Source organism: Ursus arctos, unplaced genomic scaffold (genome assembly GCF_023065955.2).
Source record: "Ursus arctos isolate Adak ecotype North America unplaced genomic scaffold, UrsArc2.0 scaffold_8, whole genome shotgun sequence".
NCBI classification, from domain to species: domain Eukaryota; kingdom Metazoa; phylum Chordata; class Mammalia; order Carnivora; family Ursidae; genus Ursus; species Ursus arctos.
The window spans coordinates 67,583,414-67,607,618 of record NW_026623100.1 but is presented as its reverse complement, the minus strand read 5'-3'; the positions used below and the strand labels follow the sequence as shown (position 1 = coordinate 67,607,618).

General features: G+C 53.7%; 1 protein-coding gene across 4 annotated transcripts in view; it reads left to right on the top strand.

Annotated features, from left to right (window-relative positions):
• The window catches only part of KLHL29 (kelch like family member 29), a 302,647-nt gene that overhangs the window by 241,538 nt on the left and 36,904 nt on the right, over positions 1 to 24,205 (top strand). For all 4 annotated transcript variants that reach the window (XM_026519626.4, XM_044390578.3, XM_026519608.4 and 1 more), the window contains one exon: positions 2,224 to 2,736. In XM_026519626.4, coding sequence (XP_026375411.2) covers positions 2,224 to 2,736 — 513 coding nt within the window. The remainder of the gene's footprint in view (positions 1 to 2,223; positions 2,737 to 24,205) is intronic.

Genomic DNA, 24,205 nt, shown 5'->3' with positions numbered 1-24,205 from the left:
ACACCTTCCAGTGAGGTTCGGCCTTGCCAATGTTTGTATGAGAACCGAGATGCTCCACCCCCAGGGATGGGGGCTCCCCCCCGCTCCTCCAGCACCCCAGGCCTGCTTGGGTCAGCTCTGACCATAACAAACCCCTTCACTGTTACCGTACATTGGTTCCAGACCTCCCCTTAGGATGCACAGAACTCGTCTGCTTGGCCCTCCACACCACAGCCCTTTAGATACCTGGACACCCCACTCATCCTCCCCTCCAAGACTTCTGCAGGATAAGTACCCCAGGTCCCTCGGCCACAGTCCAGAGCCTGTGGCTGCCAGTTCCTTTACCCTCCAGAGATTTACCTCTCCCTCTGCATCCCTCAGGGCCCAGAACCCGATGCAAAGAGCCCACATGTGCTACAACCAGCACCTCCTTCATTCGGCCCCTCTACTTTGACCATGCCGCCTTAGATCACTTCTGATTGGCGCTAGCCCCAGATATGTGCTGTCACCAGTGAGACCCTAAGACTGTCATGGCAGCAACTCTGACCCCTGTCCTCTTAATCTGCCTTAGGCAGCGGGGTGTGGGGACTCATGGGCAAGTCCTTGTCAATATCTTCCCATAAGACTCAAGGTCTCTTAGATTCCAGCTCTTTATTGCTGACCTGTGCCTAACCCTCCTGCTGTTATGTCACCTGCAGATGGGGTGGTGATCTCCTCCCTATCACCATCCAACTCATTGATAAATAGGTGAGCAGGACTCAGTGCGCATCACTAGAGACCTCCTTTAGGTCCCAGCATCCTCTGGGCCAATCGCCCTCTCATGAATCAGTCGCTTCCATGGCCCGGCATCTCTGTACCTTCACCAGACTCACCGGAGAAGTCACCTGCTGTGCTCGCAAGTTCTGGTGCATCGTTCCAGGCTCCTGGCTAATGCTGGCGAGAAATGAGCTTGGGATGGCGTGCCGTGCACTTAAGACAGCAGGCTGGCTCACAGCGATGCCACCTCCTCTTCTTCAGGCTTGGGGATAATCCCCCTTAGCAGCCCATTCTAGAATCTTGCCGGCACTGCTTCACCAATATTTGCCAGCTTCTAGTTTTCTCCAACTTCCGATTTCTCGGAGGGAGCTCCCAGCTCCCCTTCTCGTCTCTGGGGCTGGGGATACTGAGTGGCCGCCTGAGCCCAGCTCTCTTCCTCAGTCTCCCTGCCCTCAGGCTATACTGCCAGTCCCCCAGCATCATGAACACCAAGGTGGCATCTGGGTGATGGAGACCTAACCCCACACTCGTTCCGTCAGAGGTGATCCAGTCTGACCTTCCCTGTCACAGTGTCTTCTGGCTTCACTCACAAGCACGTTTGGGTTACCTCAGTGTCAGCTCATCTTAGGGGGACCTGGACCTGCTTGGCCTGACCTGGGCACAGCTGGCCTCAAATCTTGTATCAAGTCTCAGGAGGTGTGTCTGGACCTTGTTCAGTCAAAATTTCCTTAAGGGCCAAAATGCACTTCTTTGTTTCCCCCAGGGCCGGCCATGCAGAGGTTGCTTAGGAAAAAGCCTGGCCCCCAGAGCAGCCCCTGCCAGGCTTCCCCCACTGCCCGCACCTCCTGGTCTCCCTTCCTGCACCACAGGGCTCTTGCACGGCTCCAGGCTCTGGTGTTCTCACCTTGCCCAGCAAACACCTACTATCTTCACAATCAACCTTTCTCCCCACCTCCTCCAGATAGCTATTCTCCAGAAAGGGAGGAAAAACACCAACATTTATGGAACATTTAACACATTCCAGACACTCTGCTAGTTTTTCTTTTTTTTTTTCCCCAATACATTTTCCTCACTCAGTTCCCAGGAGACCTCTGAGGTAGGTGTTGCTGGTTCCATTTAACAGATGGGAAGAATGAGGCTCAGAGAAGATAAGCAACTTGCCCAGGGCTGCTGGCTAATAAATGGCCCAGGCACGATTTGAACCCAGAACTCTTTGAAGGTCTCTGCTTTCTTCTCTGTTTTGTTGCCTCTTGAGCCTTCCCAAGCAGATTGTGCTCCCCCTCTGAGCCTCCACGGCTATCTGCTCATATACCCCCAAAGCACTTATCCTATGCTACCATAATCACAGATTTTTAATCTGGGGGTTTCTGGATGCAGGTGTCTTGTCCGCCTCAGTGACCTCGGCACCCAGCCCAGGGCCTGGGGCAGTCAGTGTTTGCTGAGTGAATGTGTACCCAGCAGATGACATCTCTTCTGTCTCCCTTGCAGGCACAGGGCCATGGGTGACCACGGTGGCCGCCGGGAGCCAGCCCGCCCTGATCGCACACTCCTATGGAGTGGCCCAGCCTCCCACCTTCAGCCCGGCTGTGAACGTCCAGGCCCCAGTCATTGGCGTGACCCCCTCACTGCCTCCCCACGTGGGGCCCCAGCTCCCGCTGATGCCAGGCCACTACTCGCTCCCACAGCCACCCTCTCAGCCACTGAGGAGCGTGGTGGTCAACATGCCCGCCCAGGCCCTGTATGCCAGCCCGCAGCCCCTGGCCATGTCCACACTGCCTGGCGTAGGGCAGGTGGCCCGCCCGGGACCCACTGCCGTGGGCAACGGCCACATGGCAGGGCCCCTGCTTCCTCCACCACCACCAGCCCAGCCGTCTGCCACCCTCCCCAGCGGTGCCCCTGCCACCAATGGGCCCCCCACGACTGACTCGGCCCACGGGCTGCAGATGCTGCGGACCATTGGCGTGGGGAAGTATGAGTTCACCGACCCCGGGCACCCCAAAGGTAAGTTCCACTGCCCACATAGTCCTGTGTGCCCCCATCTGTGCTTCCCCGAGTTGCAGTGCGGACAGGAGTGTGTGTCCCGGCAGCCTGTGCTCTGCAGCAGCTCCCTCACGGGCCTCCCCCAGCCCGGAAGCCCCAGTGCGGCCTCCCCCTGCCCAAGACAGGCTGGCCTCAGGCTGAGGCGGCAGAGGGGAAGGTGGGGGAGGGAAGGAAGGCAAGGCGAGGACCTGTGAGCAGGCAGGGAGAGGAAGGGAAGGGAGAGCCTGCAAAGTCCAGGGTCCTTCTGCCTCCAGCCCGAGCCCTAGGCCACTCTCACCTCTGACCCCGAGGCCAGGCAGAGTATGGATTGAGCAGGAACCTTCTGCTCCTCTTAGGGCTCTGTGGAAGAGTCCTTTGTGGGGCCTTCTCCATTTTCCACCCAGGAGAACAGTCAGAGCATGAATTGTGTCCTTTCCCAGAAAAGCACCCTCTGCTGTGCCACTGGATGAGAGCAGCTCCCCAGACATTAGGTGAGAGGACTGTCTCCCCAGGAGACACTCGCAGACCATCCTGAGCCACTTGGATTTTTTGTTTCAAGGACCCAAGGGTGGCTCTGTGAGGCTCCAGGAAAGAGCACCTCTAGCCTCAGCCTTCCGTTAAACTCTGTGCCCCAGCCCAGGGCAGGTTTCAAAGGAGATCCTTGAGAACAGAGCCCCCAGCCTTAGGGTTAGGACAAAGTGCATCAGCAAACAGGCCTCACTCCTGCCGTCTGTCTGAGGGATCTATCCAGCTGGAATGGGCAGGAGGACCGGGGGCCACAGATGTTAGACTGGTGGGGTTCATCTGCCCCAGACTTACTTGTTCTCCCTTAGAGCTCCAGACAGCCAAGCCCCTCTCCTGCTGACTGGAGAGGGGAGGCAACCAGACCTGGACCCGGTCGCAGGCAGGAAGGCACACGATGGGCGGTCTGCCTGCTGGGGTACCCAGGCCTCCTTTGAAAGGGGAGAGTGGATGGTCCTAGGAGGTGGGGATCTGGGCTTCACTTCTCAGCCTTCTCGCTAACAGCCCCTGGGGATGGCTTCTCAGGGGGCCCTGCCTCTCCGCAGAGCAATGACTCCCACTAGCCATTCTTTCCTGCCTGCTCTCATGCATCTCTATCTTTATCCTTTCGAGCAATTTTCAGACCTCGTCAAGCATCCCAACAACAAAGCCGTGTCTAGATCTCCACTGGGTTTCATTCCCAATCTGATTGCGCCCCAACTGCCTTTGTTTTGGAAATCAGCACTAGTTTTAAATGACAAAATTATAGAAAATTACATCTAAATTCTGGTAAACTCTTGCTTTGTTTAAGATCTTTCTTTAAAAAAAATTGACTAAATTGATTTTTTGTTTGAATTGTTTTGGTTAAGCTCTCTCTCCCTTAGAAAGGAAAAAAAAAAAAACTTACTCCCTGTTTATATGCTGCCAACTCTGGTACGCTGGGAACTGGGTGTCCTGGCCACTCCCGAGTCTGTGCCAAAGCCCAAGGCACTGGGTGGGCTTCCCTCTCCCCACGGGGGCATCTCCCCCACCCTCAGCCACCTTCAGAGGCCTCCTAGGGCTGATGAAAGGTCTTGCTGATTGGCCAAGTTGCAGACATGTATCTAGGAAAAGGACTTATTCTGGGCAGAAAGGTAACTGGCCCAGTTGGGCCTGAAGTCCCCAGTTTGGGGCTTAGCACGGACCTGGGGTCCACCTCCCCCAAGGCACAGGTGCATTCTGTCGTCAGGCACCTCCGCCGTAAGCTCAGGAAGTTTCAGGTGGTAGAGACACACCGGGCTGGAGGGCCATTGCAGAGCCACACCTGTAACATCTTTCTGGGGCCAGAGGGCGTGAACCGTCCTCTGTGGTGAGCCCAGAACCGCGGACAGGAGGGAAGGAGAGAGAGGGCCCCTGATTGGGGTTTGTCCTCCTAGCCCCTGGAGGGTGGATTAACTGCTAGCTGAGGCCAGGCATAGGGTCAGCCTAGAAAGCGTCCCCAGCCCTGCCTTCTGGGGAGCCAGTGAGATCCCTCCAGCTCCAGCTCCAGCCAGCGACAACCAGTGACCCATCCGTCACGTTGATTTCCATAGCTGGCCAGTGAGCTGGCTGTTTCCCCGGAGATCACATTTAACTCACTTCTCTATTTACGGCCCTCATCAGCTGATTTACCCCCGTGTATTTGTGGTGAAAGAAGACAATGAAGCAGAACATACAGATGCCTCCAAACGCAAGCCTGGGTGGGTTGTGCGGTGGTTTTTGGTTTTGGGGTTTTTTTTTAAGTAATTTCTCCTTTCATTTCTAATCTTAAAAGCCTTTATTGCTAAAGCTATAATTTGTCTGTCAGATCTAATGTCAAACAACCGCATATTTTTTAAAATAAGAAACCCGGATTTTGAAACCAAATCTTTGAAACTTACCATGTGAGAATCATATTCCTGACAAGACCGTGTGGGTTTGGATCTGGGTCACTTTTAATTTTGCCCCTAGGGATTTTACATCTCCAAAACCCAATTGATTTCACACTCCCAAATGACAGACAGCTGGCTCCGAGTGGGAACCATGCGGCAACACATGACGGCGTCAACACTAGTCAGAACTCCACTTAAGGAAGAGGAAAAAAGAAAAAGAACTTTCCTTTTCTCCTGTTCTGTTTGAAAGCTTGCCCGGCATTATAATAAGATTCACCATAGAGCTCCTTGAGATCTAGCTCATTAAAGTCCCGCGATTTCTCCTCTATTGTTTGACATGACAACCTGGCCTCTCACGGGGTTGAGTAATTATGGAGAGATCCCCTCCATGAAGAACAGGTCTTGCCAGCCAGAGGGATGGGCCACTGGTATTTTTAGACTTCATTAGTGCCCTGATTTAAAATTTCACATTTTGTTTCTTGTAATTATCTTCCAATCGACGGAGCTGAAATTTCTGTTGGGGCTATGTGAGTCTGCCTTCCCAAAAAGGGCATTGGGACTTTAATTTAAAACTTAACCAATTGAAAAATAAAGGTGGTGCAGAAATGCTTTTTGATTTGCAATAGGTCAAGCAACTGTCTCTCATCTGTGACGAGAGAAGCCAGCTTGCATGCAGTCCACTTTAATGAGTGTTATTTAAATGCATTGAGCACATATAGATTTTCTTAAGAAACTTATAAGATAAATCTTTCTTTCTCTAAGAACAATTTGGGGGTAGGATTTCATTCTTTAAAAAACAAAGATTATGTATTGAAAACTAATTAAAATAGATTTCGTGTGTGCAAAGTGATAAGGAAAGAAAAAAGAATTAGTTGCATTTGAATCCTGTTATCATATACCTGAGGCCTTTGTCTTGTTGGACTGGAAACCATGAAGCAATCTGTGGGCGGAGGTGGTGGCCGACGTCAGGCCTTGTGAGATGAGTGAGGGAAGTCTAATGTCACTGCCCCCGTACCACGGGAGCCCAGCAGAGGCGCAGTCTCTTGGTGTCATTTTTCTATCCCCTACCTTTTTCCACAAATGATTCTTGGGGGCTAAAAGGGTAGCCAGAGACCTTTTCAAGCCCCAGACTCATGGTGGGCCACAGAAAGGTTATATTTTCATCTGCATGTCCAAGGAGAGAGAAGCAAGCTTGTACCCGCTCCCTTCTGCTTCTGAACCAAAAAGCAAAATCCAAGTTGACCTGAAATGGTGAGGGCTTGTCTCTTCTGACTTTAGATTTTATAGGCCTAGGGGGAGGGGCCATGTTGTGGGGTGTGTTCAGCCCCTCCCTGTGGTTTCACACCTCTTCCTTCTCATTCTTGCCCCGGGACCCCCACTGGGGGGAGCTCGGTGTGTCTTATGCTACCTTCTGCTTGGAGAGCAACCACTCTGTCTCCATGAGTGGCAAAGACAGGATCTGGAAAAGATATCTTGAGGCATAGTGAATAGCTATGTGATGAGGACAAGTCTCCTAACCTCTCTGAGCCTCCTTTTCTTCATCTTTAAAACGGGCTGAGAGTGCCATCCTCATCGGGCATAGAGGAGGTTTGAATGAGATTGTGGACATGCCCTCTTAACTCTGCAGACCACTGTTCCTGTCAACACTGACCCCAGGTCTAGAGTTTAGCAGAGACAGAAGCTGGTGAAGGGGTGGGAAACAGAGCCCCCTCCCTGGTGCAGAGGAGATGGAGGCAGCCCATGCTTGTTCATACGGTTGGCAGCCCCCAGGTCAAGCAGCGTCATGGGACCATCGTGTCCCCATGCGTAAAAGGGAGTGGATGTGTCACCTTCCTGGCCCAGCACAGACCCCCCCCACCATCCCTTCCCCACCCCCTGACATGCCAGGGCACACTGCTCAGTACAGATTCTAGAAGCAGCTGGGAATTCATGATAAAGCTGTTTGCCCACGCATGGTTAGCCCAGAGGCACAGAATGTCCAAACTGAAATCACATGTCCACAGACCTGCTCTTCCCATGCCTCTGTCTCAGAAATGACATCATGAATCCATCCAGGAGCTCAAAGCCAAAGCCCATGGTTGTCCTTGACCTGCCCTTATCCTGCACTGAGTCTGAAAACGCCTTTGCTTCTGCCTCCTCTCTCTGTCCCCACCACCACTCCCGTCTCAGGCCACCAGCACCTCTGGCCTGCCCTGATGGCCTTCAGGCCCACGGCGCATCCCCTCCCATCCAGGTCCAGCCAGCGTGGTCTTTGCAGAGCACAAGTCTGCTCCCATCACTTTCGGCAAATGCCTAACCAGCCCCTGCTGCTTTCCGGACAGTGCCCAACCCTTCACGTGGTGACTCAGGGTCTGACTCCTGCCTCCACCTTCATCTCTGCTGTTCTGCTCACAGGCTGCCCTGAAGCCACGCCAAGCCTATGGTTGTTTCCCTTCCAGCTGTGCTCTGTGCTTGGCCACGTGCTTGCAATACAGTTACCCTGCTGTCATGTCATTCTCCCCGGTAGACTGCGAGGCACTGGGGCGGGGGCAGGCATCTCCACCCAAACACTTGCCCCAGAGCACAGGGGAATCTGAAACTCTGCCTCAGTTTCCTTGTCTCTAAAAGGGGATAATAATAGAACGTGCTTCTTCAAGTCGTTGTGAGGATTAAGTGAGTTATTTGACATAAAGCCTTTGGAATAGTGCCCGGCATGTCGTTCATCACTACAAAAGTCTTTGCCATTAGTATCTTCGCTACCAGTGCCAGGGCCACCTTTCAGTGTCCGTGGCCTTTTAGGGGCCCAGGGGAACATGAAAAAGCCAGAGACCAGTTTATGTTGGGAGTCTTGAGAGATTGCGTCCCCATGGTGATGTCTGAAGCACCTCGTTCCCCAGGGTCCACTTTGAACACAAGAACTTGCCTTCCCGCCTTGCAACACGTTACACCCCTCCACATCACCATAGCAACCAGAAGGCATCAGGCTGCTGCGCAGACCCTCCCCCTAATTTCAGGAGCTCTCTGTTGGAGGAGGGCCCCTCCTATCTACCGTCAGGGGGTCTCAGCGTCTTGCGAGATTCAGCTGGACACCAGGGTGCCAAACTCACTGTGTGGGTCCTCGGCCAGGGCCGTAGGAGTGGATAGGACAAATGGAATTCTGTCGGCCTGCAAACCAACCAACCACGGATGCAGGCAAAGGGAGTGGGTTAGGAGCATGTGGCCAGAAGCCTGGAAGGTGGCCAGGAGCCCAGGTTCTGCACCAGACGCTTACGTAGAATTCAAACTCCACTACCCACTGACCCGGTGGACTGTGCTAGAACACTGGTGTCTCTGAGCCTCAGTTTCCTCATCAGTCACATGGAGAGAATATCCGTGCTGTCATCATAGACACGTTTTAAGGGCTTGATAATATATGCAAAGTCTTAACACAGCACATGGCACGTAGTAAGCCCACAACAACATTGGCTGTTGTTACTATCGCCGCTAATGTAAAGAATCCTGGAGGAGAAATGTTGTCTGGGCACCTTTGACTCAGGCCCACCATTGTTTCTAAAGTAAGGTTGCCCAAAATAATCTCCCAGATCTAACTGCCACAACCCTCAACGCAGATCTGGAACCAAATCCACAGACCCCCTATTACCCTAATTTTCCCCTTTCCAGACTGCCCCCCCCACCCCAACACACACACCCTCACCCAAGAAATACATGTCTCAGAGCCTGTGGGATTTGACACTTCGTCTACACAAGGCTCTTGGTCCTCGCCTGGGCAGCACCAGCCCCAGCCCTGCCTCCGAAAGCCCTCCTCCCCTTCCCAGGGCTGTGGCCTCCTGAGGTTTGTTAAGCATTAATTGGAGGGTTGTCCAGGGCTTAACTGTTGTGTTAACAGATCATTTGATGATGAGCGAAACAGGCAAGCGGAAAGATGCAGCGAAGGCCACTGGACCACCCAGAGACCATGTCCATCTCAGAGCAGGGGGTGACCCCAGTACCCCGGCCTGTGTGCAACCCTCTCAGGAGCCCCCTCTTCAGTGAGCTGAGTACATGGAACAGGGAGTAGCATATGGACTTTCAGCCCCAAATCTCTGCTGAGCATTTTTGAGATCAGAAATCCTGCTCTGGCCCTAACGGTTGATGGGCAGGGCCAGTGGAGTCAGGACACCGTGGGAATGAGAGGGCTCTTCAGATTAGAGCAGAGGGAGGGAATATTTCCCTGCTGGGGGCTTCAGGAAACGGCACTGACCCACAGCAGGAAGCCAGCTGCCCTGGTCTCAAGCCCACGCAGATACCAGCAGGGATGACCACTAGGTTCTAGATCACTGACACTCAGAGGCCACCGAGGGGCTTGAGTCATGTCGCCTCCTTCCCTGCTGCACCACCAAGCATTTATTGAGCAAGTAATGTGTGTAGTATTAGGCACCTACTGTGTGCAAGGCCCACAATAGGTGTTCCCACTCAAAAGATGCTGCGGAATGTGCTAGCTGTGTGCCCCATAACAATCTCCCCTTCTACTGAACATGAGGCCCTGTGGGGATGCCTACAGTGTTCCAGACACTGTGCCCAGTGCCGGCAGGGATGGCAGTCTCCCTGGAGGAGCCTGCACCCCACTTGGGGAGTCCAGGGGGAGCCAGCAATAAAAGCCACAGGGGCTGGAGAAGAGAGTTCAGTGTGTAAGGGGCCTTCAAAGGCAGTCAGGATGATGGAGGGGAGCAGAAGGGAGGTAGTCCTACAGAGGCAAGATCTTAGGGAAGAATGTTTGAGATAAGTGCCAGTGACACAGAATAATGATTTCTCAGTAGAAAAATCACATGATTTCTAGCATAGAGCCACACACACGCTTCTGTTCCAATGGTTCACAGGACCTGTCCTGATTTGAGACAGGTTCAGCTAGTGATTCACACTGGAGGGCCCCAGAAGTCTGTTCCCTGACCTCTTGGTACACAGAGTTCAGGAAACCTGGACTTCCCTCCAGCTTCTTGACTTTGCTTGCCCACTTAGTGATGGCTGGGTAAGGATCCATGATCTTGAGCAAGAGTCCATTTTATCAGCCATTCTAGGTTCACAAGGTGAAGTCATCCTGGTCTTGCAAGGTGAAGTCATTCTGGCCAAGGTCAAGTCATTCTAGTGAAGGTCAAGTCATTCTGGCCAAGGTCAAGTCATTCTAGTGAAGGTCAAGTCATTCTAGTGAAGTCGTCAAGGTCAGGTCGTTCTGGTTTTGGAAGGCCACTCTGGTCTTGCAAGTGAAGACCCCGTAATCTTCTTGGGCTTTGATCGGGGTAGGATACCCTTAAGGGCCATGAACCCCTCACTGGGAAATTGACGCACACTCAGCATCCAGAAATTCTTTGTAAACCTTTCTCTCCCATTGTGACAGGTTAATGGCAAACGTCCTGTTGCCTAATCATTCTGCAAACATCTAACACATGCTGTCTTTGCTAGGAAGGGCATGTCGTGCCAGGCTGATCCCTAACATTTTTCAATTTTTGAGGTTGGGAACGAGTTTTGAGAAGGGAAGACCTGGGCAAAGCCGGGGCGTGCCTACTGCCTGCCCCGTGAGTTGGGCAGGTCACGGTGCCCCAGACCATGAAACCAACAGGAGGAAATGTGGCACAACACTGGCTTTGGTTGAAATTGCATTCCATTCAAGAGCACACTCACTATTCCAGAAGCATAAAAGGTCAAAACAACACACGCATGTTAGGAACCGAAAACATTGTGTAAATTGCTTAAAGGGAAAAAATGGCCAAAAGCTTGCGATCTGTTGAGGTTATCACCATTGCCTGTTTTCCTCGTATAACGCTCTTTCTTTTAAAAAATGTATCTTAGAGGGAAGCCCAAGAGTACGTCAGTGCATCACCACGAAAATGCTCTTTTTTACTTTCTAGCTCTGCCAGCCACCTTTTGGATGACCTAGCAACCGTGCCGTGAACTATCTGGCTTTGTCCACTGGCCCCTCACGGCCTTTCCCTCCTCTCTTCCAAGTGACTCCTCACTGTTGTCATTGCTCGGTGTCTCAGACCCAGGTCTACACACATTCTGGGCAACTAGTGTCATGGGCTGTGTGTGAGTGTGTCACGGCTGCCCTCACAGCATGCCCCTCACTGGGCAGCTGAAACAACAGCTGTTTGTGTTCTCGAAGTTCTGGAGACTGGAAGTCCAAGATCAGGATGGCCGCAAGGCTGGTTTCTCATGGGGAAGCCTCGTCGGCTTACTGATGGCCATCTCCTTGCTGGGCCCTCACAGTGTCTCTCCTCCGTGCAAGCCCTCCTGCTGTCTCTTCCTTGTCTTACGTGGATTAGAGTCCCACCTTCATGAGCGCGTTTAACTTGAGTCACTTCTTAGAGGCCCCATCTCTAAATACAGTTGCTTTGGGAGTTAGGGCTTCATATGAATGGGGCAGGGGGGACACAATTCAGTGCATAACAGGCTACCTGTCAGTGTAGTTGGCAAATGGAGTTAGAGTTTGTGCTTGTCATCTTGCCTGGACAACGTCTCCTCCCCAGTCAGACCGCACTCCCAGGGCCATCACTGACCTTGCCCACATGGTATCTTTATGACTGGGCCCCCCGTAAGTGTGTGGGTGCCTGGTCCCCCCTCTTCCTCCCATGCATGCCTTGTGGAGCTGCTGGCAGCGAGCACAGTACTCCTGTGGGATGTGGCGCTCTGATCCCTGTAGCCTGGCCATGTGTTTCCCGTGGGCATGGCCCGGAGAGGCTCAGTGAGCGGGCTCAGAGCAGCCTGGCCCAATGGGCCCTGTCTGTATGTGGCTTTCAGTCTGTAGGGACAAAGGTTTCCAGGCGAAGAACTCCTAGAAGCAGATGAAGTACTTGCTTAAGGAGTGGGGATGGTTTCCCAGGGGATTCTCTAGAGACAGTTTCTGGGGACAATGTGATATCTTGGTGAGAGCCCTGAACTTCAGTTTCCCCACCTGTAAAATGGGGGGGGGCTGTTTCTAAATGATCTTTAAGGTAATATCCCACTCTCGTAGTCACTGTAGTGGTGTGGAAGGGGTGAGAGGGGTGGAAAGGAGGGGGATGGGCTGTTGCTTAGGAGTAAATTCTCACCAACAGGGGTAGGTGATGAGTTGCCTGGGAGAGCACAGCTGGGGAGCGAGGACAGCGGTTCATGCTGGTAGATGCAGCCCGTCTTTCAGAAGGGCATGGAGTGAATGTTTTATATTCACTATACGGTCACTCTGCATTTATGTAATCCTTGCAGCTGCCCTCTGAGGTGGATTCACAGAGGGGAAACAGAGGCTTGGGTGAGACACTTGCCCAGATCCAAGTGGTAGAGTGGGAGTGGGAATCAGGATGAAGACCGCCTGCTTCTAACACCCATTCCCTTTGCACCGTACCACACCTTGAAGCTTCCCCAGCTTGTCACTCGGCATATTTAGGCTAAAGATGGGTCATGATGGCTGTCTTACATCTCCTAGGGTCATGTGTCTGATAGCTCTCAACATAAATCAGTGATTCTTGGGTTTTTTCCTCATTTCCAAAAGTACCGTGTGACAGATGGATGGGTGAGTGAATGGACGTAATTCTCAAGTAAACCCACGAGGGACATTGGGCCTTTGGGGGAGACTGCAGACAGGACACTGGCCACCTCAGAAGCCACTGGAGCTTGGGAATCAGGCGGCCCTGGGGATTCTTTCCCGCCATGGCATCTCCCACATCTTATACATAGTATTGCCAATGCAGTCAAGTTAATGGAGCCAGCCACCCAATGAAGTAGCCAATGCCGTGCAAAGATGATACATCTCTGAACTTAATGAGGTCTATGGAGCTTATGCCCTTTTAAATGAACACAGTTCTCGAAATCCACCAAAGAGCCGACATCCACTTCTAAGTAGTCACTGACGCCGTGTACCTCTGTCACTGAGGGACGAGGAGCCACCAGGACAGGGCTCCTGGAACTGGCTTCCTCCTGACATCCGGATAGCCTTCAGCTCCTTGGGAGCTCAAAAGATGTCATGCCTGGCCAGCCATTCTTGTCCTCTGCAAAGTCCCCTGATCAGTCCAGGACAACCACGGGGACTAGGCAGGCCTGCGGTGCTCAAGGAAGAGCATGATAAAGTGGAGCCATGAATCTCTTGAATAGTGGCCATCCCAGCCCACAGCCTCAGGCCCAGCCTCAGGATTAGATGGAAGAGGCGCACGGGAACAGCTAGACTGTCAGCCCTTCCAAACTGGCCACGGCACAGGGTGGTCCCTGGGCTCGGGGAAGGTGAGCTGACAGTTTCTAGGAAGCGTAGATCCGGAATTGGCTGAGGAGAAACCCAAGCCTGCCCTCAGCCTGACTGCAGACCGAACAGGGGCCATCACGCCATGGCCCCGGGGCCCCCCGAATATGCTGTGCCAATGCTCTGCCCAATTTCAGTCTCCTCCCCAGTTAACACTGCTCACAGTTGCTGAAGAACACAAAGTGGTATTTGTTGTGCCCACAGAACATCTGCTGAAGGCAAAACTTGTGTTCATAGCTCTTCACTTCAAAAGACTTGCCGTGTTATAAAAAGAAAGGGACCATCTGTCCCTCTTCTGGACCCCAGCACCTCTTGGAAAAGATTTCTGTGCAAGAAGGCAGTGAGAAGTCAGCGCTGACTTCAGGCAACTATTCTGAGGCCGGAAGAGAAGGGTGCCTCCCCACTGAGGGGAAGTTGAGGCGGCAGATGGAACGCGCTCTGTGGCGGCCATGAGATGGTAGACGCCGGCGGGAAGGAAACAGCTGTGGGGCCGGGAGACGCTCCAGCTGTGCACAGGACCAACTGGGAAGATGAGGGACGTGAGGGCAGCCCAAGAGGAAGGACCAGGAGGCACGGGAGCCCCCCGGGAGAAGGTGCGGAAGATGTCACCACCATTTTCGACATACCTGTTGCACAGAGTTAGATAGCATCCGTTTGCAATCCTCTGCTCGGCTTGTCTGGCCTTTCTTATCCAAAAAGCCCTTTGGGGACCACCATAGGCACCATGATTCCCCTCCAGTGGCTGATAATTGGGGTGTTCTTCCAGAGTGCGTGGCAGTCCACTGTGAGGCCTGCTCAGGGTTTGTCTGCCTCTCGGCACCAAGACAGGAAAGTCAGCCGAGCCGCCAGGAGAAGCTGGCTGGGCATCCAGGTGGAGCTGAGGGGAGCCCAGGTGAGGGGAGCGGGGAGGCACTCCCCTGGCTTCCCGGCCGCCCTCTCTCCCGGGCGCCGCACCCACTGACTGTAACTCCACAAAAGGCCCTTCCTTCCTGGCCCTCATGCTGGCTGTTCCAGTTCTTTGGTTCTGAAACAGCCCTGTTCCTTCCACCTCCCCCACACACACCCAGGAAGAAGTTGGGTTTCTACCAGAATCCAGGCAGATGCCAGGGAGTCTTGGTCTGTGAACCTCTAAGCTTGAGGCTTATTTTGTTCCAGATCAAAACCTACTTCTCCTCTGAGCTTCTGTCTTGGGGTGGAAACGGGGGAAAGGTGCTGGAGGTTCTGAAGTGGGGTCTTCTGAGGACACCCCTTGCTCCCATTTCCTGCTTGTCTCTGATGGGCGTGAATGAACTGAGGGCTTCACCTCTGTCCTAGGGAGGGTTTGCAAGTTTTCCTCCACAGTCTTCAATGCACAGAATTCCCCCCGCTTGGGTACGTGCATTTAGATTCTGAGGATGAAGGCAGTTCCTGGACTAGCATATTCAAGGCTCCCAGAATCCTAAAAGGTCACACTCCTTTTATTCTTGCCTCTTTTCTCTTCTGTTCTGTTCTTATTGATTTCTTTGGGCCCATAAGAAAACACAGTAGGCAAAGCCTGCTACTTCCATTGAAATAAAATATTCTGCAGTCAAACCACACACCATAAAGAAATAATTGCAGTCTGTATATATTGCTAATGGACATCTCTCAGCAATTCCCTGTCTCATAAGCTTTAAACACAGACATTAGTATAAATATGCAGAAACCCCCATTCGGGCAAATTACTCTGCATTTCTGAACAGAAGGAAGATTAACCATGTGCTGATATCTTTGAAGGAGCTCAGCAGAGGAGGAAAAATTCACTGGCCCTCCCTGGGAGGGAGCTGGGGACTCTGTGAGGCCTGCAGGACAGAGCTGGAGGCCCAGCTGGCATCTTCTCCCCTGGCCCTGGGACTCCCCTGGAGCACTCAGGGCTTGGCCTCAGGATGAGGGGACTGGCCCCCCTTCGGGCCAGATCAGCCTCATCTGAGCTGGTAGGTCACCTGGGTGTCCAGCTTCCAGAGCCTTCCAAGCTCCCAAGGTGCTGGCAGGTGCAGGAACAAAGGTTGAAGCATCTTCCCCCCTGGCCTCTCATCAGCCTGACAAACGCCCTCAGGGATCATCAAGCTTCCAAAGTAAAGGCCCATAAGGAGCCCTGGGGAGACTTCAAGAGGCAGCATCACCATCTGAACGAGGCCCTAGAATCTCCCTTTCTCTGGCCCTCCTCTTCTCAGCCCCCCTCCCCTACCCTGCACACCCCCACTGAGGGTCCCACACTCCCCACAAAGGCCAACACAGGGGTGAGGGTCTCTATCTTCAGAGGCTCGGCAGCCTGAGGCACCAGAGCCTGACCCCAGCTTGGGCTGCAAGGGTCTGTGAGGAGAGCCCCTCCCTTTCAGGAATTGGCCAAGCCCTGGTCACCAGGATGGGGAAGATGCCCCCATCAGCACAGGCTGCTGAGCCTGGGGGTGACAGGGTCTGGCCTCCACTGTATGCTGATGAGACAGGAGGCAGGAGAGGCAGGGGAGGGCTCTGCATGAAGCTCACAGAAGTCCCCTCCATGCGCTCGGCACAGGCCACCACGTCCCCTTTACAGACAGAACTCGAGGCTTGGTTTTCCTGGGGCTGGAGCAGCCAGGCGAACAGGGGGAGGTGGGCCGGTGGGCCAGCCGGAGGGCTGCTGAGTTGCTGCAGGCCTGCCTTGTTGTCCGACGTGGGAGGTGAGCTACGAGCTAGTCAGGAGTCACCAAGGGGCGAGAGCTGGAGTGCAGAGGTCTTCTGGTTATTTATTTTGTGTTCACCTGCCTTCCCCACAGTGGAATTGAATGCAGAGGAGAGCACTCAACATTTACATTCTGAGGCAGAGGGCAAGCACTTGGGCTTCTCAGAGCTGGAGCTGCAGCCTCCTGGCCTTGCCTGTCGCTGTGAAGTCGGGACAGGACAGTCAGGGAGCCTGGCACCAGGCCCTCCTTGGCCCCCAGACCACCCGTGAGGCCGGGGTTTCTGTAACGGCCCAGTTTTCAAGGCAGTACTCTGGGGCAGCAGCCTTAGCCAGAAACAGAGGCACACAGGAGGATCGGAGCCTCTCCTCAGCTCACCCCAGCATGCGTGCAGACTTCACTCACCCGTCTCACCAGCGAGCATCTTGATGGTCTATTTTCATGTCTGTCTCCCCCACTCGACTGTGAATGACTTTAGAACACCCCCGCCGCTGGCCAATTTAGCAACTTTCTGTAAAATTTAAAGATACCCTTTTCTCAAGACCCTTGCTTGCCATCTACCAGAAGACTGTCACAATAACAAGAGAAACCTTGAGGAGTGTGAGGTGAATGGCACCCCCTGGAGTTGTGCGGTGTGCAATTCGAGCAGCTGGAAAGTGACTTATTGAGGGTACAGCATTCTAGACGCTCGTCGAAGCCTGGCACACACACTGACCATGTCATCCTCGCAACAGCTATGGTCAGAACCCCCATTCTACAGATGAGAAACTCGGGCTCAGAAACATGAAGGAAACTTCCCATGTTTACCCCGCTGGTCAGGGACACAGTCGGGGTGGACACTGGGCCGCCTGGCCCCAGGGCCTTGCCCCACGCCGTGTATGCACTGTAGTATCCTCAGTACCTAGCTCTGGGACTGGCCCTGAGGGTGCCCAGCAAGAGTGTGTTTGCTGTAACAGCACAGAAAGGAGCTGGCTTCCAGCCCAGTTCAGCCCCGCTCCTGCCCACCCCCACACTGAATCTCTACCTTCCCACTTATAAAATGAGGAGCCGGATGCAGAGTGTCAGAGGTTCAGGGACCCGAAGTCCCCACCGAGGCTGCTACAGGTTGTCATTCAGTCAGAGCTGAGGAGCTGCCCTCGCATGGATCCAAGCTGGGCCCATGCCAGCAGAGCCCCACACCCCCTCAAGGACTTGGGGCCTGTCAGCTCATCTCTACCAAGGCCTTTCAAACTCAGCCCACCTGACTGGCCCCAAGGGCCCTCACGTGCCCTCCCTCATCCAGGCCTCCTTCCCACCTGGTCAGCCTCTGTGCGGTCTCAGTTCTGCCGTCCACCCTCTGCTCGGCCCCTCAGGACTCCCTCCTCAGCTTCTCCTGCCTCCCAGCCGGCTCTCTCATGAGCACTCTCCACTCTGCTGTCGCATAGATTCTCTAAAGCACCGTGTGGCCAGGCCTTCCCTTAGTCAACAACCTTCAGTGGTCGTCCTTGCTCACAAAGCTCCCTCAGCTCTCGCTCAAGGCTGCTGACCCCTCCAGTCTCTCCCACCCTTCAGCCCCAAGGCCTGGCCCCTCAGGGCCTCTGCCCAACAACACATTCACCTCAGCTTCTGCACGTTGTTCACAAGGCCCACCCCTATTCAGACCTGCCTTTAGTCCTGTTCCTGCTCCAGAAAACCTTCCCAGACCCCCAGACCCCATGGAACCCGCAGGCTCAAGTGGCAGCCTAAGGCTGACACGACTGTTCTCTCCTGTGACTCCCCCTTCTCCCCCAGGAGGGGGATCTTGGGCCAGGGCCTGGGTGGGGACCCAGCAGCGAACAGTCCCCTGACCAGAAGAACAGGTACTGAGTCACACCTAACTTCGCTCGAGTTGTGGCTCTGGTCAGGGTTCCCCAGGGCCATCCCCCATGGCCCTGTGGCTGCCGCACAGAAACGAGAAGGGCTCCTGAGGAAACACAAGAAACAGTTATGCACGTGCCCGGCAGAGAGTTCCAGGAAAGTGCAACATTCCAACCCAGGAAGAGCTAGTTCTCACAGCCATAAAGGGGAGAGGGGCTCAGGTAACTGTCCCCCCAGCCCCCAGCCTATGGTAATCCAGCTCTTCCCCGGGGGACAGGAAGCAGTGGGGGATGGATCAGGTGTCCAGGGAGCCTCTGCCCCAGTCAGTAAGGAGAGAAGCCCAAGCTCTGAATGTTCCCTTCATCTAGGAGACCCTCCTGTGTAGACTCCGACTACATCGCAGCCCCCAAACAGGCAGCACGTGCACACACGTGCACAGCCTCCCTCTGCCTTCATCACAGGCCAGCTCCCCACCCTGCTAAGCTCGGGTTGGGGCTTGGCTTGGAGCCCTCCTAGCACCGGGGCAGAGGGTGGGAATGGGAGTGTGTCATCCCCCTCCCAGGATGAGGTCACTGACCTGAAAGGACCTGGCCTTACCCATCTGGGAGGAGAAATTCCCCTGCTGACCCTTGTCCTGGGAAGGAACTCCAAAAAATCTGAGGAGCCCCCAGGTGCACTAGGAAGAAGGGAAGAGAGATGATGAGGCCTGAGGCTCTGAATAGCCATTTGCTGGGAGCTTTGGGACCTAGTGCAGCCACATGCATAACTGACCAGACCTCGTGAGCCAGCCAAACCATGCCTGCCCTTGAGAAGGAGGAGACAGACAGGTCATCAAATTTCCTCCAGAACCAGCGCCCCACAGGGCAGGGCTTTTGATCTTTTTTGTTCATCAGTGTATCCCCAGCCCCTGGCACATGGTAGGTGCTCAGTGAATACTGGCTGAACGTATGAGTGAATAACCGAATGAATGAAGGACTGTAGCTGTAAGCGCTCAATTCTGCCCATGCTACTGACGTGTAAACCCCACAGTGTTGTGGGCACAGAGCAGGAGTGTGGGAGTCCAAGGAGACAGGACAACTCAAACAAGGACATAGAGGCAGCTGCAGAGTGAGGGCATCCTGAAGAGGGGATGTCTGTCTTCTTTCAGTCATTAGCTTCCAGGATTTTGTAAACTTCAAACGTTCAGCCCTTTGGCACATTGTCTGTTTTCCAGACACTTACTATCTTACTGTTGCCCACTGACCATAGGTAACTCACTTTTTGATGGATCCTCAAGCTTTGCAGGACCACATCATGTTCCTGGACAATGAGCAGGGGTCCCCTTTCTCCTGAGGGGTTGTTGTGATGTCAGGATCTCTGGCCATATAAGCCCTTGGCCATTGGAGGCTCTGGCAATTTCTAGGGTTGCCCAGGATAGTACAATTGCTAGTCTGTGGCCATTGAGTTCACCAGCCCCCACTTTAAGTCTGAGCCCCTCGCAGTGGGTTCATCCTGCCTTCCTTCCCTTCCTGAAGGCCTGAGGTCCCCCTCACCACCTCAAGACCAGAGTCCAGACCCCACGCTTGCTCCAGACCCTGGGCTTTGCCATGGCTCCTTCCACCCAGCCTGGGGCCCAACCCAGGGATCTCACCCAGCTGGCCCCACCAGCCAGCCTTCGGGCTTGCCTTATGAGCCAGTTCCACCCAGCCACAACCACCGACATCCCCTTCCTTTGTCTACATCGTGACCCTTTATGATGCTCCTTGGACCCTGGGCATCACCTTCCCAAGTGACCTATAACTCTTCCTAGGCCCCTGGGCCTGCCCTGCCCTGCCCTGAGGAAGGCAGCTAGGGCAAGCATGAAGCAGCGAAATATGGTGGTTTTAAAAGTATAAAAGCAGGGTTTGAGATTAAGCAGAGCTTGATTCAAACCTTGCTTCTGCCACTCTTTGGCCAGGGACAAGTTACTCTCCTGAGCCTTATTTTCCTCATCTGTAAAATGGGGACTCTTTGTCCTAGGGTTACCGTGGGGATAAAAGAGATAATGTAATCAGTGGGTATCAGAAAGGGAGGCAGGGTGCATGCACCCTGAGGGGGGCTGGGGGCTTTACAAATTGCCGGTGCTTCCTTCTCCTCCTCCTCCTGCCACCCAGTCTCCCCAGCAGAGGAAGTCGGGGGAGGGTCCCCCCCGCGGCTACAACAGGTATGGGGTCAGAAAGATAGCGGAGGGCGGCGGATGTAATTAAAGTGCCCCTTGCCCAGCACCTGGCGCGGGGTAAGCAACACAGAAAGGCGCCAGCTTCTTCAGTCTATTGGGTTTTCGTGCTGGGTTCCTACTCCTCGCCGGCCTTAAAGCCCAGCCGGAGCCCCAGACCTGGCGGGTGGCTCGGGCTGGGGCGGACTGCCCGCGTGGGCAGGGGCTGCGGCCCCGGAGTGGGGAGGCCCCGCCCCCCAGTGACGTGTCGGGCCCGCCCCCCGCGCCTCAGGCCGTGCCGCGGGGAGGGGAGGGACCGCCGGGGTTCCCGGGCGCACGGCGGCGGTGGCGCGCCTGCGAACGCCTATTTGCATATGCGCAGGTTGGATATTTATAACTTCTCTACAGCCAGTTCCAAGTTATTGATGTCTTAAAGTGACTTTAATCTGAGCCTTCTTTTCTTCAAATGGGCTTTTGATTTCCGGAGTGATATTATACATGGCTGTAAGCTATTGACTGAGCGATCGCCCTTGTGTTCTCAATGTGCTGATGCTGAAAATCTGCGATATAAATAAACTTCCTCTGGTAGAATCATTATAAAGCACAAGCAGCAGAAATTTATGGAAAGAACAGATTAAATGCTTAGACTTAAATTCTTCAGTGTGCTGCTTGCCCTAAACTGCTGTGTCTGGAGTTTGGGCTGCTGATTCAGGTGGAAAAAATCAAACGGACACATCGCTTGTCGGTGCATTTTTACTATGATCTATTGTGTTGCCAAAAGAGAAAGCTCAAAAGCTGCCATTGATAATCCCGGTTAAAACTTGGAGCATAAATTATTAAGACATGTAGTTTCTTTTCGGAGTGGTTGGGGACTGGGGAGTGCAGCACAGTAAAGAAATATAACATCAATATGTGCTTATGCATTGTAATGTGGGACATTTTTATGCCCTTAATAAAACATTCCGCCTACAACTATGTTTATGAAAGCAACAGATAGGAAGATCCATAATGCCACTTAATAGAGTTAATCACCTCCCATCGGAATGGTTTAAAAGGCTTTTTATTGCATGTTGAAAAGCTCTGACCATAATTAATACTCCGCACACTGTCAGGTGCCAATCAGAGGGCTGGAAGCAGCAAAGGGAACTTTCCAGCACACTGGGGCTGGGAGCCTTCTCAGGACTCGGTCCAGTTGTCGGAGTGCCAGGTTTTTAAATCAGGAATCTAGCTTTTGTCAGACGCTGGGCTCTGTCTGGGGCTTTAAGTTCTAAGTGTTAAGCTCTGGGCTCTGGATGTAAATTCTGAGTTTGTTCTGGCCTCCGCATTGGTTCTAGGCTCTCAAATCTAGACTCTGGGTTACCAACCCTGGGTCCACAGGTCCCGAGTGAGTTGGTCCTGAAGTACATCTATAGCCAGAGCCAGGAGAGGGGCAGGGCTATTTCCTAACAATGTTGGTTTAGCTCGCTGTCAGCTTGGTGGATCCCACTGACCGCAGAAATTTATCCCAGATACCTTCTGTTGACCTCTGACCTTTCCAGCCAGTTTCCAGCTAAGAGGAGAGAAGTCTCAGAATGCCCATGGCCAGACTCCCCCAGGGTCAGCATGTGGGCAAAGGCTGGTCCCTCCAGACAACAGCCTGACATGGAACAGACCCAGACCCAGTGGCCAGGCCCACAGCCAACCAGCCGTGGAGGCTCCAGGGCTAATCACTCCCCTTTCCTCCAAAGGAGAAGCCTTTAGCCTTTATCTCCTTTGTCCCTTATCACATAGCCGCTGAGTGACTGGAGCCACAGGGAATCTCCCACACAGCCCAGAAAAGCTGAGGAGGTGAAGGGTCAGCCTGAAATAATTAAGGAATAAAATCACCCTCCAGAAGTTCAGTTCAAGCGAGCAAGAGTGAAGCAGGCAGCAGGGAGATGGTGCTTTCCCGGGGCTGGGCCTCTGTCACATGCCCGGGCGACAGGGGCCACGGGTCGCTGAGCTGGGGCCAGCTGATACTCTGGCAGAGATGTTTCTGAGTGTGAAAGCTCTTTTTCCTCTTGGAAACTGGGGCCAACAAAAGCTAAGAATGACCCCTGAGGGCATGGAGGGGAAGGCAGGTGGCCAGTGAGGCCATGCTGTATATCCCAGTACAACATGGTGGACTTCTCTCCACTAGACTGGACTCCAGGGCTCATTAGGGCTTGGATGGGTGGGTTGTCACCAGGAGCTTGGAGACTTTGGGGCTTGATGGAGAGGTTGCTGTAACGGGTCTTTGTTGAGACAGAGTCCCCCAACTGACCCCCGGCACCCACCTGTAACAGCAGACACTGGGTTTCCTTCACAACCTGAAAGGATTGGGACCCCTCTGCCATCTCCCTACCACCAGCACCACCCAAAGGGAGAACTGTGCCCAAGGGAATTTGTCTTTCCACGAGGGAGGCCTTTCCCAGTGTGGGCTGTATACAGGGGGGCACTGTCTCTGGCTGCCCTCCCAGAGGTGATCTCCCTCATGGGGACAGGCCACGCCTTCCCCACCCCACATTATCCATGAAGTGACAGGGACAACGGGGGAAGATAGTGCCGTATGCGTGTTGTGGAGGAAATGCTCATTCATTCGGTCAGCCAACAAAAACTCAGTGAGCACCGACCTACCGTGCATAACTCACAAAACTCTCCCTCCCTCACGGAGCTCACACTCTGGCTTCCCCCAAGCATGGCCTCCATCTCCTGGATGCAGCAACTGGAGAAATAAGAAATTGAGTGTGACCTTTGCAGGGCTGTCCGCAGCAGGCTGAGCTAGGATCCCAAATGGCAGGGCCCCGGTTCTTAGCTGGATCTTCAGTCCTATCCCAGCCCCCCTTGAGGAACTCCCTGCACCCACTGGGGGCGTGTGCCGCAGCCAGGAGGACCCTGGGGAGTGTTGAGCCTGCGCAAAGGAAGCAGTGAGCTTTCAGTTCCTCTGTATTCTTCTCAGGGAACAGGACCAGGGGCCACAGGGTTACAGGGCTGGCTCATCCTTGAGGCAACAAGGCAAGGGTGTCCTGAAGTTACGGAGGCCGTGGCTTTTCCACGGGGCCTGGGAAAAGACGTTGCAACCTAGTACTGGGGCCACGGTGAGCACTTCTGGGGGAGCGTGGGTGTCCGTGCCAATCTCTCATCTTGACTAGGCAAGTTTTCTTCTGAGGTCCTGTGTCTCCCACTGGGTTTATATAAATAAGCCATAGGACCTGGTCAGACCAACAGACATGGGACAGGCTGTCTGAGTGGGGTTGAGTGCCCAGCCACATGCCGGCCTACCCAGACTAGCCCAGAACAAAAGGCAGCCCAGCAAGGCCCTTGGGGATCAGAGCTGTCCTCCGGCAGCTCTCAGGCCCCCACCAGTTGTCCGGCCCCCATTCTCGTTGCCCCCAGGGCTGATGGCCTTGAAGCACCCACCGGGCAGCTGCTCCTGATCCCTCCCTGGCCTGTGGGCTTGAGTGAGTCCCGAGGCCTGAGTGCGTAGGCCAGGGGATTTTGGTGCACAGAGCTGGGCTCAGTGAGCAGCTCCCTGGAGGACTTTTGGGATGAGTTAGCTAATAGAGATGTCTGTTTTGGGAGGTCGTGATATCACCTGTCATTAACCCGGGCACCCTGCCCAGGGCTCTCACCAAGAAATCGTAGGCAGCTGCTTGCAGGCGGGTGAGTGATTTGCAAGGACCACAAGAATATTTGCATAAACATATGTATGGAGTGTGTATTTATTTGCATTCATTTGCATAAATTGCTGGCTCTTTGAGCTGTTGTTCCTTAATTTTATTTTATTTTTTTTCCAGTAAATTTATTTGAGCTCTGAGCACAGATCTGGACACTTTAGGAATAGAACAAAAAGGCAAAAAAACAGTGCTGGGGCATGAGACCAGAGATTCTCAAACTTTGTAGCACATCGACATTTTCTAGGAAGCTTTTAGGAATCCTGGTACCCAGATTGTCCCCCACACTATTGGACAAAATCTGGGGGTGGGGCCCAAGTGTAAGTATTTTTGTGAATACTTGGGGCGAATACACAGGTTGACACCTGACGCCTGACACAGGGCCGGGCCCACGTCATATCAAAGCGGTCTGAGCCTCCAGCTGGAGACACTGGGCATGTCACCTGACCCTGTCATATGTCCCAGACACTCACAGCTTCAGTACA